The following is a 20,060-nucleotide window of genomic DNA, read 5'->3' as shown; positions in this document are numbered from 1 at the left end:
TTACAGCATAACAACCACCTTTGTGAAAAACATATATATGAGAGAATTATACAATTTTTACGTTTATTTGAGTTCATATTCAAGTTCAATTTTGCACTATTTTCCTTTATGTGAACACACTGAAAAATTATTGTCATGGTTTTAACCAAATATTGGTATAGTCGACAATCTTTTGTACAAAATCATCTGGAAAAAATAGCTCCCAGGTTTCAATTGGAGTTTTAACATTCCTGGCTAAACCTTTAGGTCCTGTAAGGCGTGTTATAATATTATGACCTGGTCCACGACCAGTCCTTGCGAATGTTGGGTGCGCACGCCATTCTGTCTTACCGTCCTTGCCTGTCAAATTCACTTCAGAAACACCAGCACCGCATCCGTCATCAACAGATACCTCACTATTTGTATCATGGTCAGTAACCTGAACATTGTCAGTTTCACCTTCATCATCACTTTGTGGCCGCTGTCTGGAAGTATCTTCTGCTGCCTCATCAACTTTTTCCAATAGGCATCCTACAGCTTTGTCTCTGTCTTTCACAAATGCAGTTATTCTTTCATCCTTTTCAACACACTCTATCAATAATCCGATCCTTTCCTCTTCAGCAGGATCCATATTGAGATGTATATGCACACGAAACTAAACGAATCTAGTAAAACACAGCCGGGCGCGTACTGGTCACAATGACCGAGACACAAGTTACACTAACGGGCGCAACGGTGTAAAAGACCGCAGACTGACTTGAACATCTACCTTCCTGTCTACAGGGTGTCTGAGGAGGGGCCACCCTATCAGGTGGCTAGATAATCCCTTGGGGGAGATAGTTTGGAGGAGGGGGGGGGGGGCATAGCTGACCTTCAGACGGATTCCATGACCAAAACTTTTAGAGTTCGTTGTTTAGACCGCTACGCGCCCGATTAAGGGTTAAATGTGTGGTCAATTGAGGTTGGCTTGGTTAAACTTGTTTGAGATGTTAATTTTGATACCACCGGACGAGTTGGCGGTGCGGTTAGGGGCGCGCAGCTGTGAGCTTGCATCCGGGAGATAATGGGTTCGAACCTCACTGTCAGCAGCCCTGAAGATGGTTTTCCGTGGTTTCCCATTTTCACATCAGTCAAATGCCGGGGATGTACCATACTTAAGGCCATGGCCGCTTCCTTCCCATTCCTAGCCCTTTCCTATCCCATTGTCGCCATAAGACCTATCTGTGTCGGTGCGACGTAAAGGTTGTTTTGAAAGCTATTTTAAATCTTCCCTTTTGAACATGTTATCTCTTGGTACGTGGTTTTATTAATGAAATTAAGAACCACAATTAGTTAATTTTGATACCTGTTTTAATATCCTATGATTTGCTTTTATTTTTGATGTGTAAAATTTTTAGAACTGTGTTGTTGTTTGTGAAGTGGTGCGAGTTTTCACATGTTTGCTGAATGTTGAGTGTCCATTGTACCTAATTGCGTTTTTATGTTTGTACCCAGTGTGGAAATTGTTTCATCTGGCCGATGTTCATGTCGTTACAATCAGGTTCTTGGTATTCGAGTTTTTAAATTCCTGATTTAGAAAATTGGTCTTTTTTTATTTAGATTACATTTACCAGTTTGTTTTTGTAATGTGTTGGTTGTTTTGAAAGCTATTTTAAATCTTTCCCTTTTGAACATGTTACCACTTGGTACGTGGTTTTATTAGTGAAATTAAGAACCACAATTTTTTGTTTTCAGGTAGGTGTTCCTTTATATTTTTCCATTATTTTTCTAGTAGTCAGCCTACACAAATTAGCGGGACTGACCATGATGATACCCAGAGATATAGCTATAGCAATGAGCCAAACCAATTTTAACAACAGAATACAAATAATAAAACAGACCATGGTAGAAAACAACTATCTTCCCAACACAGCAGACCGGCTACTAAAAAAACAAGCAAACAGACAAACAAGCAGACAAACCCCTACCCAAAAATGATAAATGTGTGGTTCTTAATTTTGTGAATAACTATGTACAAAATAGCTAACATGTTTAAAATGGAAGGATTTAAAATAGCTTTCAGAACAAACAATGCATTACATAAACAAATTAGTAAGTGTAATCTAAATTTAAAATACCATTTTTCTGAATCAGGAATTTATGAACTCAAAAGCCAAGAACCAAATTGCAATGCTAGGAACATCGGTCAGATGAAACATAATTTACACACCAGGTACAAGGGACACACAAATGCAGTTATAGTCCGCACACCTTTTAGCGATATTTCTTTGTACGGGGAGGTGGAGTAAGGAGGCAGCTCTCACGGTTCCGGTAATACTGCCAACTGAATGAAAATAAGATCTGAATTGAATCGATAATATGATCGATCGATGTGAATGTTCTAAACCTTTATTATCTTAAGCCACTTTATATAACATTATATAACATTCCTCGATGCAAATCTTGTTTCCAGCATGAATTCTGTAGTTTGGCTTTGCTCTGTAAACAACAACAGTACTAGTATGTAAAGTGTATGTCAGATGTCACACAGCGATGCATAAGCCATTCATAGTTTGTGTTTCAAAGGTTGCCAATACGAATTTCGAAGATACCCAAGGTCGACTTATTCAGCACCAGGGTGTCCATGTATCGCTAAAAGGTGCGCGTACGGTATGGACAGCAGACACTTAGCATTTAACAAACACATACATGATATGGTCTGGAATGTGGGTTAAGATATTCTTATCTGTAATAAATTCTCTGAATTTATCCAGCGTCTAGGCCATTCCATACGTTTTTTACTAGGTTATTATTTTTTATCAATAAAAATGTCTTCAGTTTGACCAGGATACCCTGTTACGGTAATGAAGTAGACCATACTGCCAGCAACTCAACGCCGAGTGTTGGGCAGCGGAAAATAACCTGACACCCTAAGGGAGCCAGCGGCTTCATGCGGATGAGCTCCCTTAGGAGGGTGATGGCCCTAAATGTCACTAAAATCCATCAAATGAAGGGGTCAACAGCTCCAATGGCGAAGGAGGACAACAAATTCAAACGGCAAAGGAGGTGGAAGAACTGCCTTTAAAACTTAAATCCACACATGTCTGTTCTCGCAACGAGCTGTGTTGTGGTCAGCGTCTGTACACCATGTGAGGTGCGGCTGAGAAATAAACTCAACGGCTCACAATCGTAGTTTTAATCTTGGAACGGTCAACAAACCGTTCCCCAAGAAAGTCAAGTAACCTATACATGATGCAAACTTACGGAATAACTACTCCAGATGGAAATTGGAAATGTCAATCCACCATGGCAGTATGCCGTACAACTGCACTGTAGGATTCTGGAAAGCCCAGAACAGCACGCAAGAAGGAGTTGGAGTCTTCTACTGGTGACCCATCAACTAACAGCAAACTGAGACCACAACAAAAATACTTCTTTGGTACGCTAAATATTAATACACTTCTGGAAGTTGGAAAACTAAAAGAACTAATCAAAAGTTTAGACGACCAGAAAATATTAATAATTGCTCTTCAGGAAACCAGACATACAGACAATAATATGTTAGACTCAGAAAATTACAGAATATACAAAGGAAAACCGGGGAAGAGAATAATGAAGAACGTCCCCCACCTAGGAACTGCTTTCATAGTACACAAGAGCATAGTAGAATCAGTCCAAAACTTCTATTCACCCTCTGAAAGACTGTCTCTCTTGACCATAAGATGTGGACATAAATGTTATACATTAATGAATGCTCATGCTCCAATAAATAATGATAACAGGAGAAATCCTGACAAAGTGGAAGAGTACTGGGAACTCTTGGAAAATGAAATCCAGATAATTCCTGCAGATCATGTCAAAGTGTTACTTGGGGACTTCAGTGCACAAGTTGTGAAAGAAAGGATTTATAAGAAGATTGTAGGAGAGTTCCCGGCACACAAAAGAACAAAGAACAAGAATAAGGCTTGTAGAGCTACGCAAGGCTTTTAATGTCAAACTAATGTCTACCTACTTTTAAAAAGGTAGAAAACAGAACCTGGTGGTCTCCAAAATCACACGTTGGGGAATTCCAAACTGACCATGTAGCTATCTCTGCTAAGAGCAAAAAAGGAGATCCAAAATGTCAAGGCAAAAAAAAAAAAAGGCCAACATTGAGAGTGATCATTACCTCACGACCATAAAAATGAGATTCATCCTCAAAATAGACAAAACAAGAGAACAAACAGGAGAATTAAATTTGATGTTGAAATGTTCAAAAACAACTTGGAACTAAACCAAAAGTTCAAAGAAAAGTTAGAAAAGGACAGTGCGAAGAATTGGGAGGATCTGAGAACAAAAATAACTAAAGCTGCACAGGAACTATTCCCTCTGAAGAGGGAAAAGAAGGATAGATGGTGGAATGAAGAATGTGAAGAGGCCATAAATGAGAGACTGACAGCCTGGAGAAGGTGGCACTCCTCTAAAACTGATGGGAATTTTCAGACTTTCAAGAAAGTGCGGAAACAAACTTATAAAACTATAAGAAATGTGAAGAGAAAATTTGAAAGAAGTCGGCTGATGCAAATTGAAGAAGATTTCACTAAACATAATACGAGAAATTTTTACAAAACATTCCAAGAGGTAACAACAAAGTATCAACTAAGGTTATATTCCAAGGAGATTCCCACCTTCCTATACTTGTCAATTTCTTATAGCTAGTTTATTACTTACATAACATAATCCAGCTTAATCTCTGAGTATAATACTAAATAGAACATGTTTTGTTCCAATTATGGAACATCTTCAGCTAAAAGATTTAACAAAAATTGACAAGACAAATAAAACACTTTCCAACAAGTCAGTGTCCAAGTTAATGAATAAAATCGACGTAAGGGGTCTTCTTTTTAGGCTGGACATTGACTTGTTGGAAAATTTTAACCCAACATGAATTAACATTTTATCTCATCATCATTATCATCACAAGTGTTTTATATGTCTTGTCAATTTTTGTTCAGTCTTTTAGCTGAAGACGTTCCATAATTGGAACAAAACATGTTCTGTTTAGTATTATACTCAGAGGTTAAGCTGGATTATGTTATGCAAATAATAAACTAGCTATAAGAAATCGACAAGTATTGGAAGGTGGGAATCTCCTTGTAACATAACCTTAGTTGTGTTGAGCCAATACAGGACAAAATATGAGATTAATAAGCTGTAACAAAGTATCAACCACCCAGTCTTGGTTTTAAAGATGAAAATGGAAAGTGATAGTTGTAGAACTGTGGAAAGAAGCAGGAAGTCCAGCAAGACAGGAACTGACAAACATAATACAAGAAATATAGATGAATGGAGAAAATCCCTGATGATTGGAAGAATGCACTGATACTCATTATATAAGAATGGTGACAAAACAGATGCGAACAATTACAGAGGAATTTCTGTAGTAGCAGTTACATATAAAATACTGTCAGAAGTTCTTCATGATGGAATTGGACCAATAATAGTCAAATTGGAGAATACCAAGGTGGGTTCAGGAAAAGCCGATCATGTGCAGAATAGATTCTAAACTTGAAAACTATAATACAAGACAGGGTTACAAAGAACAAAAACTATGTCATAGTTTTTGTGGACTTAAAAAAGCGTACGATTCAGTGGACAGAATTTCGCTACTGAAATTTTTGAGGAATTTGGAGTTGACACAAAATCAATCAGTATGATTAGGCAAACTCTGACTGAAACAAAGTCCAGAGTGAAATTTGTGACAGAGATCTCAGATGAATTTGAAATTAAAACCAGTGTCAAACAGGGAGATGGGCTTTCTCCAATTCTTTTCATTATCGTCCTGGAATAGGTAATAAGAGTATGGGAAGAAAGACAAAAGAAAGGAGACTCCATCATGAGATAAGATTAGGTTCAAAGCACAAAGGGGTTGGTGAAAATTGTTAGGCCTTTGCTGATGACATAGCAATCCTCTCTGGAAGTATAGAGACTGCCTTAGAGCAAATCAACCTTTTGAAAAAATAGCAGGAAAAGTTGGACTTCAGATATCTTTTGAGAAGACTAAATTCATGTCAAATATTAGGGATTCACCCACTGTGCTTACAACAGAGTACAAGAAAATCAACAAGGTTAATAAATTTAAATACCTTGGTGAAATAATTCAGGTTAATGGACTCGATAAGGAAGCAAACAGATCAAGAGCAACAAAACTGGAACTAGCATACCAACTCACTAAATATACCTACAATAAGAAGAATCTCTCAAGGAAAAAAAAAATCAAACACTCCAACACATTAATCTAACCAGAGATTCTGTATGCCACGGAATGTATGTTCTCTATGAAAGCTGGTGAAATAGAAGATATAGAGAAAAAAGAAAGGAAAATATTGAGGAAAATTTTGGGACCATTGAAAACGATGGAAAGAGAGTTTAGACATAAGAGGAATAAAGATCTATACAAGGATGAAGAAAATGAAAGGCTGTTAGACACGATCAGGAAGAGGAGAGTTAAATTTTTTGGTGACACAATGAGCATGGATAACAGTAGAAAACAAGTGTTTAACCATGTTTACAAGAGCAAGAATGGCAACCAGTGGATCCAAGGTGTAAAAAAAAAAAAAAAAAAAAAAAAAAAAAGATTGAAATAACAGACAATGTATTACAAGACAGAACAGTTGATATAAAATTTCAAGGGTTTCCAGAAGGAAAAGAGGAAAGGTAATAATAACATCTGGACACAAGAGAGGAGGAAACAGCAAAGTGAAAGGATGAAGAACTATTGGAAGTCAAGAAAGGAAGGATTAAGATGAATGCACAGGATTACTTTCCGTGGTCCATAGATGGCCAAAATCGAATAAGGAGAAGAAGAAGAAGAGACACTTTAATTCAATTCATACTTTGCTCAATCAAATCATTAACATAAATATAATCCCAAATACACAATAATAATAATGTTTAATAAAAGTAATAATACTGACCTAATGAATCTTAAAAAGTTGGCTGTGCAGTTAGGGGCGCGGCTGTGAGCTTGCGAAAAGGAGAACAATAAAACTTTGATTTCCACCTATTCAATACATTAAGAGCAATGATAAAATTAGGATCTCATCCGTATTTTATTGCTTAATTGTTAAAACATAGGACATATTTCGTTCATATTTTGAACATCTTCAGCTATAAATATTCTTACAAGGTTAAATTGATAACATTGTTCTAGAATTTATACTTATGGTTCGTCATTAACAAACTTATCCATACTAAACTTAAAAAACCTCTTAAATATAAAACTTTTATATATTATGTTGTCTTATTGAAAATTATATGACTATTTATTGAGATTGAAACTTTAAAACCTTATTCTAATATTTAAAATACAATGCCTTTAGTTAATCTCTGTATAAATGCATTTACAATCTTAAATTGCTAAATGTTTTAATAATTATTTGTTGTATACAAATTAAAACATTTTGTTACAATTGGACATAATTTTTTCTCATGTTGTAATATATGGAATTGAAATCTTAATACACTCTCAAAACAGCTGAGTTTAGGCATTAATATTATTCTTTTTGTCCATAAAATTGACTATTCCGATGCGTACTGTTGATTACAGGTTGTGAATTTTGTCTTGTAATCTTAACCAGAGTAGGGCCATCCTAAAGATGTAAGCAGGGATTCAGTCAAATGGTGACAGACAAGCTTTGGTGATATGCAAGTGATAATTTCATCCAAGTTTATGTAAGTCTATTGACATATCCCTCTTACTCCTGTTTGCATTTACGCTAGTGCACTCAGCTGTTTGATGACTGCTTGTTGTTCTACTTGTGCTCCTCGTGTTGTATTGTTTTATTGTTCTCCTTTTAAAGACTTTCAATACGGAAAAAGTGAGGATAGTCTCTTGCAATGTGAGCTTGCATCCAGGAGATAGTGTTTGAACCCCACTGTCGGCAGCCCTGAAGATGGTTTTCCGTGGTTTCCCATTTTTGGACCAGGCAAATGCTGGGGCTGATCCTAAATTAAGGCCACGACCGCTTCCTTCCCACTCCTAGGCCTTTCTTATCCTAATGTTGCCATGTCAGTGCGATGTAAAGCAAATTGTAAATAATAAAACAAAATCTTCAACACCACTTTTAGAGGGAAGGGGACAAAATGGACAAAACTGGTTTGTTAAGACCTAGAATTTTTAAAACTTGATCCCAAGGATATATTCAACAGGGATATCGGAATTAGAAAGATGTTTTTGAAGACTTTCGTGTGGAGCGTGGCATTGTATGGAAGTGAAACATGGACGATAACTAGCTCAGAAAGAAAGAGAATAGAAGCTTTTGAAATGTGGTGTTACAGAAGAATGCTGAAGGTGAGATGGATAGATCGAATCACGAATGAAGAGATACTGAATCGAATTGGTGAGAGGAGATCGATTTGGCTAAATTTGACGAGAAGAAGAGATAGAATGATAGGACACATCTTAAGACACCCAGGACTTGTTCAGTTGGTTTTAGAAGGAAGTGTAGGTGGTAAGAACGGTAGGGGTAGACCAAGGTATGAATATGACAAACAGATCAGAGCAGATGTAGGATGCAGTAGTTACGTAGAAATGAAAAGGTTAGCACAGGATAGGGTGGCATGGAGAGCTGCATCAACCCAGTCTATGGACTGATGACTCAAACAACAACACAAATTTTGAATGCTGATCAGAACATCCGACACTTTCCAGTCACTGACAGCTAAAATATTGCATCCTGGAGTGGGAGTGAAGTGGACTCAGAAAAGGAAAGCAACGCACAGCACAAAGATGAAGGAATACTGGGCTAACAAGAAAGCTCACCAGAATTTGGAACCATGTGGTCCAAGAGGCCTCAACGAAATAATAATAATAATAATAATAATAAAACTATGAATATAAAGAACTGCAAAGACGGGAAGTGCCTGGACGGATGAACAGAAGAAAAAGCATAGTGCCCGTATGAAGGAGTACTGGAGGAAGAGGAAATGTTAGACAAAAAATGAAATTGTAGTGTGATCCTCAGTGGCAATACATATAAATAAATAAATAAAAGAAACTTTGAATATACAGTAGTAGTTTCATGATAGGCGTTCACATAAATGAAAATGACATAACAGAAAATTTTAAAAAGACTGTCCGGCCCATTAAAAGATCATTAGACAACCCCTGAACAGTTTTCAAAAACATTTTAAATTACATTAATGACAGTGAACTAACTCAAATGTCAAGGAACAAACTGCAACACCATATGTATAGGCCAAGCAAAACTAAATTTCCACAACAGATTAAAAATATAAAAAATACTGCAAGTACAGTTTCAAAAGAATTGACGTAAGCAGAAAATGATGTAATGGAAAATTACTGTTATAATAGACAGCCCAATAATTGCTCATTAAGAACCCCTACAAAATTTTCAAAACAATTTTAATATGATGATGATCATGCTTTGCTGCAGCAAGCTAGGTGTGGTTGTGTACGAGCCTCCTCCAGTTTGTTCTGTCCATCCACAGATGTTGTTTAGATATGCGATACAAATTTACATCTCTAATTTCAAGGCCCTTGAAAATCTGCTTCTCACAAACATCACGAGGTTGTCTTCTTGGTCTCTTCCCAGGAACACTACGGTCATAGTATGCTCGACGTCATGTGGGGATCCATTCTTTTTATGTGACCAATTCCACTGCAATCTCTTTAGTTCTGTTGTCTCCAGGAAGCTTCTTTCCAATCCAACCTGCTGTTGGATATCCACATTCCTTATTTTATCCATTTTTGTATTTTGTGTACAAGATTGAAGGAACTTCATTTCTGTTGCTTGAAAACGACTCTCTGTTGATCCAGTAAGTGTTGCTGCTTCCAAACCATACCTCAATAAAGGTACCAGCTCTGCTAAACAAAAAGAATTTCACCTTATTTTCTTGACATGGCATAAACCCAAGAGCCTATATCATGTCTATAAGTACAGGCCGTGAAAGCATCAATGGTACCAGATATGTTTTGTACAAGCTGATCTTGAAAACTGACGGAAATATTTCATCCCAAAGTATTTGACTATAACAGTGTGATAGAATTTGGAAGCTTTCTGTATTCTGTTGCTAATGTCTTGATGTATGGTATTTTCTGAGGGCAGAAAACTACCTAAGTATTGGAAGTTGCCTACAATATCCATCTCCTCATCTCCCATTCTTAGATAAAGAGTTGGAGAGTTTCTACTCATCACCAAGCCAATTGTCTTGGTTTTGCTGATTTTAAGACCAAAGATTATGAAAGCTTCATGCCTAGCTAGTCTAGCTTGTACTTCTGCTACTGTCTCACCCCATACCATTACATCATCAGCAAAATCCAGGGCATTAGTTGTTGGATCCTTTCTTTTAACCGCTTTTAAAACTTCATCCATTATGATTATGAAGAGGAGTGGTGAAAGGCAACTTCCTTGCTGAATTTCACTCTTTATTTCGAACCAATCTGACCTTCCATCCTGGACTGTACACAGCTCTTGGTTTCTTCATATAATCATTGTTCTCATTCTATGATGTCATTGGGCACTGTCTTATGTCTTAAACATTCCCATATATGCCTGTGTGGTACATGGGTATATACTTTCTTGATGTCCAGAAAAATTATAAGTGTTTCACCTTTCTCCCAGTTCTTCTTGTAGAGCATTGTGGTGGCAAAAATGGGGTCTATAGTTGATCTATGAGGTCTAAATACATGTTGTTCCTCCTGAAGTATAGGTTCAACATATTTTCTAAGCCTGCTCTCAAGGATGGATTCATAGATTTTGTGGTCATGTGACACTAGATTTAAACCTGTATAGTTGGTACATTTCTTACTATCACCTTTCTTCAACAATGGGATGATGCTTCCAGTCATTGGGTATTACATTGTTTTTTTTAAATTCTGTTCACTACTCTGTACATCCACTGTTGTCCAACCTTTCCTAGTGCTTTGATCATCTCAACACTGATCTGATTCAATTTAATTGTTTTTCAGTTTAGATACTGCTGTCTCCACTTCCAACCATGTCAAACTATTGGCATTTGTGCTGCCAAAATCATAAGGTTCATCATCTAAGGGAGTGATATTTCCGTCACAGTTAAGTCAAGTTTCAGAGTGCCCTTTGAACTCCTGTAATGGTTTGGTTTTATCCCTAGTCACCTCACCATTACAAAGTTCTACAGATTGGATAGATTCATTTCCAGTTCTTCTATTCTTAAGAGTTCTATATAACAGTTTCTTATTCCCATCCTGTGTTATTCTGTTAGCCAGATTTTCCTTTCATTTCTGCTTTACAGATTCAACCAATTGTTTGACCTGTAATATTTTCTCTGTAAACTGACAGCTTCCCCTCAATTACATGTTGATTTTCCCATGTTCTTGCTTGACATAGGGCTCATCTTGCACTGGTTCTGTCACTGATTGCCTTTTTAATATTATCGTTCCATCAGGCAGTTTCTTTAGGTTTTCATATTTGGTTCTGTCGCCCACATAATTTTTCTGTTGTACCTACCACAACCTTCTATAGAGTATTCCTTTCTTCATCTACTGATTTCAGTTCTTCTCTCGGCTACAATCTATGAACACTTTCTCTGATGATGATGATGATGATGATGACGATGATGATGATGGACATACTGACTTAGACAGGGCGGAGGGGTGTGACATGGCGGAAGGTCAATGGACTGACTAGCCTGGACTCGTACCAATGACAGAGTATCGGTTTTGCAACAACTTCCATTCTATGCTAGAGGGAAGAGAAGTGAGGATTTCATTAAGAGAAGTTCCAAATTTCAAGTTTTTAAGGATTTTAAACAGAAATAAACATAAATGTTTATACATTTCTAAAATATTTTTGAGTGTGATTTGATAGAATCTGATGTTCTTTCAAGAATGAAACATGTTATACTATTTTAATTAAGTTGTTTCTTTTTCAGCTATGAATCTGTTACCATATGTTTTCTTTTGCAGGTAGTTTATAAATTTATTTATTCGAAATTAGTTTCAGCAGACTGAAGAACCGAACAGTTAAAAACAAACAATTTTAGTCTACTGTATGTTTCTCTACTGAACTGTTCCACCTCTATTTCTTTCCAGACTGGTAGATCTCCACGCTGTGTCATACTTCTGAGATTTTTTTATATATGTTTTTTTAAATTTTACAATTTGCTTTATGTCCCACCAACACAGATAGATCTTATGGTGACAATGAGTTAGAAAAGGCCTAGAAGTGGGAAGGAATTGGCCGTGGCCTTAATTAAGGTACAGCCCCAACTTTTTCCAGGTGTGAAAATGGGAAACTACGGAAAACCATCTTCAGGGCTGTGAACAGTGGGTTTTGAATCCACTATCTCCCAGATGCAAGCTCACAGCTACGTGCCCCTAATGGCACGGCCAACTTGCCCAGTAGAAATGTTAGTAACAGTGGGTGTAGGATGTTATTGTCTTGATTTAGTTATGGTTTTAAATTTTTCAGATGTAACTGCTAGAGAAAAAAAAAGGGATGAGTGAATGGTATTGTATGTTCTTTGTACATAATATTTTATCAGAATTTTAATTATTATCAAAGTATAATTAACCTCCCATATAATTATAAGCCCTGTGGAAACTCACAACAAACATTATTTATATCTGTTGGTTCACTTGTTCCTGAGAAAAGTGTACTTCCGAGGAAAGTATACAATGACATGCACTTATTATTCTTTCTGAGTGACTGTGCATCATTTTTCCACTAACAACAAAGGGAAGGTTTTCTAAAAGTTGCCCATTTGTTTGCTCCTTGCACACGTTTCAACTCTGTATAAAATACCTTATCATAAATACATTTTAACAGTAAACAGGCATTGACAGGAGTTACCACAGAATATTTCTAATATATTAACAATAATGTTATGTTATAGAATTGTGGGCAGTAATAACTCTAGGGAATAATGTATTTTTCACATGAAATAAACATCTTTACTCCAGCTGTTCATGATGACTTCAGAAGTGTTGACTACACTTTTCCTTAAACAGTTATGTTGTAATGGCTGTAGAGTTATTTTGCACTAGGGGTATGCTATCCGTATAAATTTCAACCTTTAATTTTGATATTTTTTAGTTGAAATGGTAAATTGTTTGTGGATGCAGTAGATTCTGTAGCTGTTGTGTGTGTGTGAAATCTTTCAAGGTTGATTGATATGTTTTGTTGTTGACAGTCCCCTTGTGGATCATGACCTCCCTTAGCTTAAACATCCTATATATCAGACTATTCAAATTATCTTTCATTACATCTATTCACTCTAATGCTATTTTCAGATAGACTTCTTGATTTTTTTCCCCTCCATTTAGACAAACAGCCTTACTGATGAAGATTATGAAGGAATATTTTCGGCTGTCATTGCAAGATGCATGTCTGAACCATATAGTTCCACTGCTGATGACGTACATCCCCATGGAATTGAGGTAAGAATTTATTTATAAGAGAGCATTGCAAACAAAGTTATGTGTACAGTGTTAACAGTTTCAGTTTTCACGTATAACTATGTAGCCCTATTACTTTATAAAATAGAGTTTCACAACATTACTTCCAATGCCAGGCATTGGAAAGAAATGGGTTATGTTTTAGACACTCATTGTAGAATGGGCCAATTATCTAGATGTTAGGCCCCTTTAAACAATTGCATGTTATAAATCTCATTCCGTATTGACGGTTATCACTTTACTAATAAAAAGTATGATGATCGACACATTAGTTATGTTGCTTAACTAATGTGTCGATCACCGCAGTTAAACAACATAAGTTCAATTATTACATTACACAAACAAGTTAAAAATACTGATGAAGTGAAATTAAAATACAATGATCATGGCTGATAAAGTAAAAACATGTTGAGGTAAAAAGAATCCTCTTGTCTGAAAAATCGTTTGATTGACTTGAAACTTTCTGATTCTTTTAAAATGAAACAAGTGTTATTTTTATTATGAAATGATGAAATTTTTATTATGAAATATAGAACAGCTTTCAAAATACAGTCCAGAAACAAGTGTTTCATTTTAAAAGAATCAGCAAGTTTTAAGTCAATCAAACGATTTTTCAGACGAGAGGATTTTTTTACCTCAATATGTTTTTACTTCATCAGTCATGATCATTGTATTTTAATTTCAGTTCATCAGTATTTTCAATTTGTTTGTGTAATGTAATAATTGAGGAGCTTCCGTGGCTCAGACGGCAGTGCATCGGCCTCTCACCGCTGGATACCGTGGTTCAAATCCCGGTCACTCCATGTGAGATTTGTGCTGGACAAAGCATAGGCTGGACAGGTTTTTCTGCGGGTACTCCGGTTTTCCCTGTCATCTTTCATTCCAGCAACACTCTCTCATTCTCATTTCATAGCATGTATCAGTCCATAGATCACTTTGGGAGTGGCGACCCCATCGTTCTAAGAGCCTATATATGATTCATTTATTACATCCCTGACCCGGTCAATGACTGGAAAACAGGTTGTAGGTTTTCAATGTAATAATTGAACTTCTACTGAGGATGGCCTTTAGATTAGGCCGAAACATGTACAGATATTGTCCCATCTAATGTAGATGGATTGTTTTGTATTGAAAAGTGAAGTTCTTATAAATACTTTTTATTTGTACAGTCCTTTAAACAACAACAATCATCATCATCATCATCATAATCACTGTATCATTGAGAAATAGTGTGGTGTAATAATAAAATAGTATTTCAGCATTACTTCAGAAAGAGTCTTATGTGAGATGGTGCTGTAGTCTATTTCAAGTTCATGCAATAGACCTTTCTCGACTATATTGCCTGTAATCGACCCTTAATGATATATATATATATATATATATATATCTCATAATTATTTTTATTATGAAATATAGAACAGCTTTCAAAATACAGTCCAGAGAGTAAAAGGCTGCTGAAAATAGGGATGGATAGTGACACAGGCAGTCACCACAACACTAACAAGGGTTATAGATTGACAGGGTGAGAAAGAGAGAGGAGAGAAGAGAAGAAAAAGAAAAGAGAGTGGGTAGTTGAGTGGCTTCTCTAGAATTTAAAAAAAATAATTGCTTTTGTATTCCTTCCAAAGTTGGAAGATGGTATTCCTTATCTATGAGGTTTGCAATCTGTCCGTCTCATCATAGTTCACTAGATTGCAATTGTCTCCATCTTTTGCTTCTGGCATTTCCCACTCTTCAGAAATTTCTTTGGCCGTATATATCTTCTAAATCGATGGATTGTGGAAGTGAGCCTCTTCTAATCATATTCGCTTTCTTAAGTGTTCCTTGGTCATATTTCCTTTAAAATCCTTTCCTGCCCTTGGATAATGTCCTTAATATAGGCCCCCTCTAGGGACACCATAACCTTGATGACAGTGTGGGGGGCTTTTTTTTTTGTCCCAAGGGTTGTGCCAGCTCAGGTTTACCCATGTTGGATTAGCTTCGGTATAGAGCCAGACTAACAAGGTGTTCCCCAAGTTGCCTGGGAGGTAACCATCAGTAGCAACAGAAAATGCATTCACCTGCAAATGTGATACAATTTTCGTCCTTTCTTCTATGCACATTTCTGTAATGATAGCTGCTGTTTTCATTCTAGCACTCCCATATCGTTTAGCGATTTCCGAATCAGGAAACATTTTGCAAAACAAAGGTCCGGCGTGATCGGCACAATTTACAGGCAGGTTAAGTTCTACTATAAATGACGTAAATAACGCCTCGGCATTCCGTACTCAGCTAGATGCAGTTGCAGTTGGCGTTCCGTTGCCAGTGGTGTACGTGTACATTCCACCATCTTGAAATGCATGAATTGATTTGATCGCTCAGTTACCTCCTCCTCTTCTCATGCTGGGAGACGTGAACACCTTTAACACCCTCTGGGGTTCTCCGATTTCCTGTGCTAGTGCAAGGATTCTCGAGGAATTAATCAACCACTTGCTTAACTCGGGGGAACCAACACATTTCAGTGCGCACGTGGCGTATTTTTCCACCTGGATGCCACCTTGTGGAACCGTACACCAGTTTCCTGTTACGGTGGTAAGTACATGATGACCTCTGTGGTAGTGACCAATTCCCAATACTTTTAACTTTCTTGAATCAAAGACTGTCCAAAATACCCAAGCGCTGGTTACTTTGGTGGACAAATTAGCCAGAAGTTTCAAAACGTGCAGTGATGGCCAATGACATGCTGGAGTCTGTTGATAACCATGTTTCTTCCATTACAACATGAATTCTGGCTACTGCAGAGGAAACAATTCCTTCCTCATCTGGTATCCCTCACTGGAAACAGGTTCCATGGTGGACGGACTAAATTGCAGCAGCCATACGTGATCACCGATGGGCTATTAAGCATTATCGTTAGAATCCTATGATGGCCAATCATATCACATTTAAGCGTCTGAGCGCTAAGACCCACTTTCTAATTCAAGAAAGTAAGAAAGCTATGTAGGAAAAGTATGTGTCTTCCATGATGACACATACTCCCTCACACAAGTGTGAACAAAACTCCACCATATTTCTGGAGTGCAGAACTTGCCCTCAGACCCTGGAATATCCTCTAATGGAGATGTAGTTATGATTCCTTCAGTCACTGTACATCACATCACTTCATATTTTACAGATACGTCCAGCTCTGGAAGATAAGGCACTGCATTTCTGCCTATTAACCGCAAAGCAGAGGCATACTATCTCTCCTTCGCCTCTGGTGCGTCACATTACTATAAAGTGCCTTTCATGGAATGGGATTTGTGCTGTGCAGGGACACGGCTCCTGGACCGGACCAAATCTGCAATCAAATGAGTAAACATTTGAGTGACCGAGTTCCCAAAGATATCCTCACCCTCTTCAACAGAATATGGAGTTTCCATGTCACTAGTTTTAGGGAATTGTAATACCAGTTCCTAAGCCAGGTAAAGATACAAAGCTTTTGGATAGCTATAGGTCTATGTGCCTTACAAATGGCCTGTATAAGCTATTTGAAAGGATGGGGAACTGGCGACTTGTGTGGGCCTTGGATCAGGCAGGTCTCTTGACTAACTACCATTAATCGTCTGGTCAGACTGGAGAGTGGCATTCAGAGGGCCTTTCTCCAGAAGGAACCCTAGTCGCCATGTTTTTTGACTTGGAGAAATCTTACGACACTATCTGATGGTATGGGAATATCTCCAAACGACACCAGTGGTGATTTAGGGAAAATTTGCCTGCGTTTATTGAGAACTTCATGTCCCTCCAGCTCTTTTCAGTCTGAGTAGGAAATGCATTTTCTCAGTATTACGTTCAAGAAAATGGAGTTCCACAGGGTTCTAAGTGTCATGCTGTTCGTAATCGCCATCAGTGGCATAGTTGCCACTGCTGGGCACGCAGTCATTCCATCGCTGTATATAGATGATTTAGTTCTACATTACAGCTCTGGAAAGATGGTGTTTGCTGAAAGACAGCTACAGCAATCTATTAACTGAGTCAACAGATGGGACCTGCAGCTGGTTTTCAATTCTCACCAGCGAAAACCTCAGTTGTACACTTCTGTCGATGTCAGCTTGTGCATCCTGAACTGGAGCTCCGTTTGCGAAAGAATGTCTTACCAGTTGTAGACACTTGCAGGTTCCTGGATCTTCATTTTGATATAAGACTAACGTGACAACCCCACATCCATCAGCTGAAGGTTGCCTGTATGAAGAAATATAATGTGCTTAAAGGCGGAAACACTCTACTGTCACTGCACGTGAGTTCGCGCGTATCGTGACGCAGTCTAACCTGTCAAAAAAGAAGTACTATGCCTTTTCTACACTGTATGAAATGTAGAGTGATCACACTGCACTCATGTCAAGGCTGCTGACGTCATTGTGACGTAGAATCTGGTGACAGCGTTCTTCACACGGAGCACATTTTTCTGCTCTAGCACATATCTGGCAACGTGAAGTGTGAATAGAAGCAGTTTCTTCTAGCGATATGGAAGAAATATTAATTTAATTGGTGTGTGTGCATGAGAATCTGTATGACATAGGTTCGATTAACTATAGAAATCAGCAAATGTGGCACAAGGCATGGTACAAACAGGAAGGGAATTAAAGATCACACGTACTCATTTTAATAGGCATTCAGTTGTTGAAAACAGTCCACAATTGTACTTATGATTATTATCCCAACAATAATAATAATAATAATAATAATAATAATAATAATTGTTACGGAGATATCCGTGGTAGTTAGAGGTGAAAGAAGGTGCGGGCTGGAATAGGTCTCAACTACAAAATTAAAGTTAATTTAAAACTTTAACAAGGTTATATTTTCTTTTCAAAACCAACAAATAACAAAGTATAACAGGTACCAAGTAGCAGATCAACAAATTAACAAATTACAGTTCGTTACAAGATTTGGGCTTCGAGCCCTAAGTTTAATTTCTGAGCTCTCAGCTCGCAACCACAATTGCTAAAGGGCAGAAAACCCCTAAGTACAAGGAGCACTTGCTCCCAGCTATTAACCTCAAGCCTCTCTAAGGCACTTTTACCACAACACCATAAAGAGCTGACCCGCTCTCGATCTTTCAAGCCTATCAAGGCAATAACAGACTCTTATCCAAACTGCCATCAAGGCATACAAAACAGGGGTATTTAGTACCCAACCTACCGGGCCTTCGCATGAAGAAAACAAAACATCAGGTTAAGTTACTGGCCCAAAGTACAGAAGGGATTGGAGGCGTAAACTTGCACTCCTAAATACACTTTTAAAACCTAAGTGGCTCTAGGCCGAAACACAGGGGCTAATCCCAAGCTAGGGAGGTGACCCGTATGAGAAAACTTTACTACATTAAAGAAGAGAAGAATGGTTATGAAAACGTAGTCACCTCCTTTTCAAAATGAAGGGGAGTTAGAGAGGGTGAAGCACTCTCTATCCCGCTTTACAGTAAAAGATATTTGTAGATCTTACATAGGCAGAAAAGGAATTTACATTTTAAAAGATGGGTTACATATTAAAGGATTCGAACCTTCTCTGAGAGTTAAACTGCTGAGCTAGCAAGAAATAAGGATGTTAACAGGCCATTACCTTGTTGGAGATCTGTTGCCCGAAGAAAGAGGCGTGTCCCGCCCCCTGCTACATATCCACACACTAAGAAAGATGTTACTGAAGTGGCCCTGAGACAGGAAAATCAGCAGTTTTTATACCCTCGTGGAACGTTCAAGGCCTTTCATGAATGATAACAACCCGCCCACAAACTTTTATTGGATAACAGCAAAAACTAATACACAAGACAAGGAAGAAACACCTTATTGGTGGAAAATTAATTACATAAATTCCTGATTGGTTACATTCGAAACAGGCGGAAAGAAAGGATTTATATTTCCAACCCACAAACCACAGAACAAAATTTAGTAAAAACAAAACTTAGGAATACAATATTTCTTCAAGAAAGTTCATTCCATTGCACCAGAGTGTATTACCATAGTTTTGGGTAGAGACATCTGTTAGAGATTGTCCACACTTCTTAATCGTTGAAAAACAAAGGCAAATAAAAAACACTCAATGACATCTTCTGAATAACCGTGGAATTAGTTCAGTAGTTAAAGTTCCAAGTTTCTCCAGTAGAGAAGTTTCAATTGGCACAATATTTGAATTAGCGGCGTGGAGGTGTACCGTCCGGTACAATAATAATAATAATCATTTAAATAAACTGGCATATGGCTTTTAATGCTGGTATTGTCCGAGGACAAGTTCGGCTCACCAGGTGCAGGTTTTTTAATTTGATTCCCGTAGGCGACCTGCGCGTCGTGACGAGTATGAAATTACGATGAAGACGACACATACACCCATCCCCAGTGCCAGCGAAATTAACCAAGGATGGTTAAAATTCCTGACCCTGCCGGGAATCAAACCCGGGACCCCTGTGATGACCAAAGGCCAGCACGCTAACCATTTAGCCACAGAGCCGGACATAATAATGATAAATTAAATACTACACAAATTAGAAATACGAATCACCCTGTTGAATTAGAGATCGGTGAATAAATATTTATTGTATGATCCATTCACTGCCGCATAGTTCTTTTCTTCTTTGTTCAATTTATTCTTCCATGACGAACTGTTGGTAATTGCCATGGCACAGAGCCTTCAAGTGAGCTGAAGTAATTTTTTG

General features: G+C 37.6%; 1 protein-coding gene across 2 annotated transcripts in view; it reads left to right on the top strand.

Annotated features, from left to right (window-relative positions):
• Positions 1 to 20,060, top strand: part of LOC136872657 (uncharacterized) — an 85,542-nt gene that overhangs the window by 15,140 nt on the left and 50,342 nt on the right. For both annotated transcript variants that reach the window (XM_067146466.2, XM_067146467.2), the window contains exon 3: positions 13,265 to 13,378. In XM_067146466.2, the coding sequence (XP_067002567.1) occupies positions 13,265 to 13,378 (114 nt within the window). The remainder of the gene's footprint in view (positions 1 to 13,264; positions 13,379 to 20,060) is intronic.

Source organism: Anabrus simplex, chromosome 4 (assembly GCF_040414725.1).
Source record: "Anabrus simplex isolate iqAnaSimp1 chromosome 4, ASM4041472v1, whole genome shotgun sequence".
NCBI classification, from domain to species: domain Eukaryota; kingdom Metazoa; phylum Arthropoda; class Insecta; order Orthoptera; family Tettigoniidae; genus Anabrus; species Anabrus simplex.
This window is presented reverse-complemented; position numbering and strand designations above follow the sequence as displayed.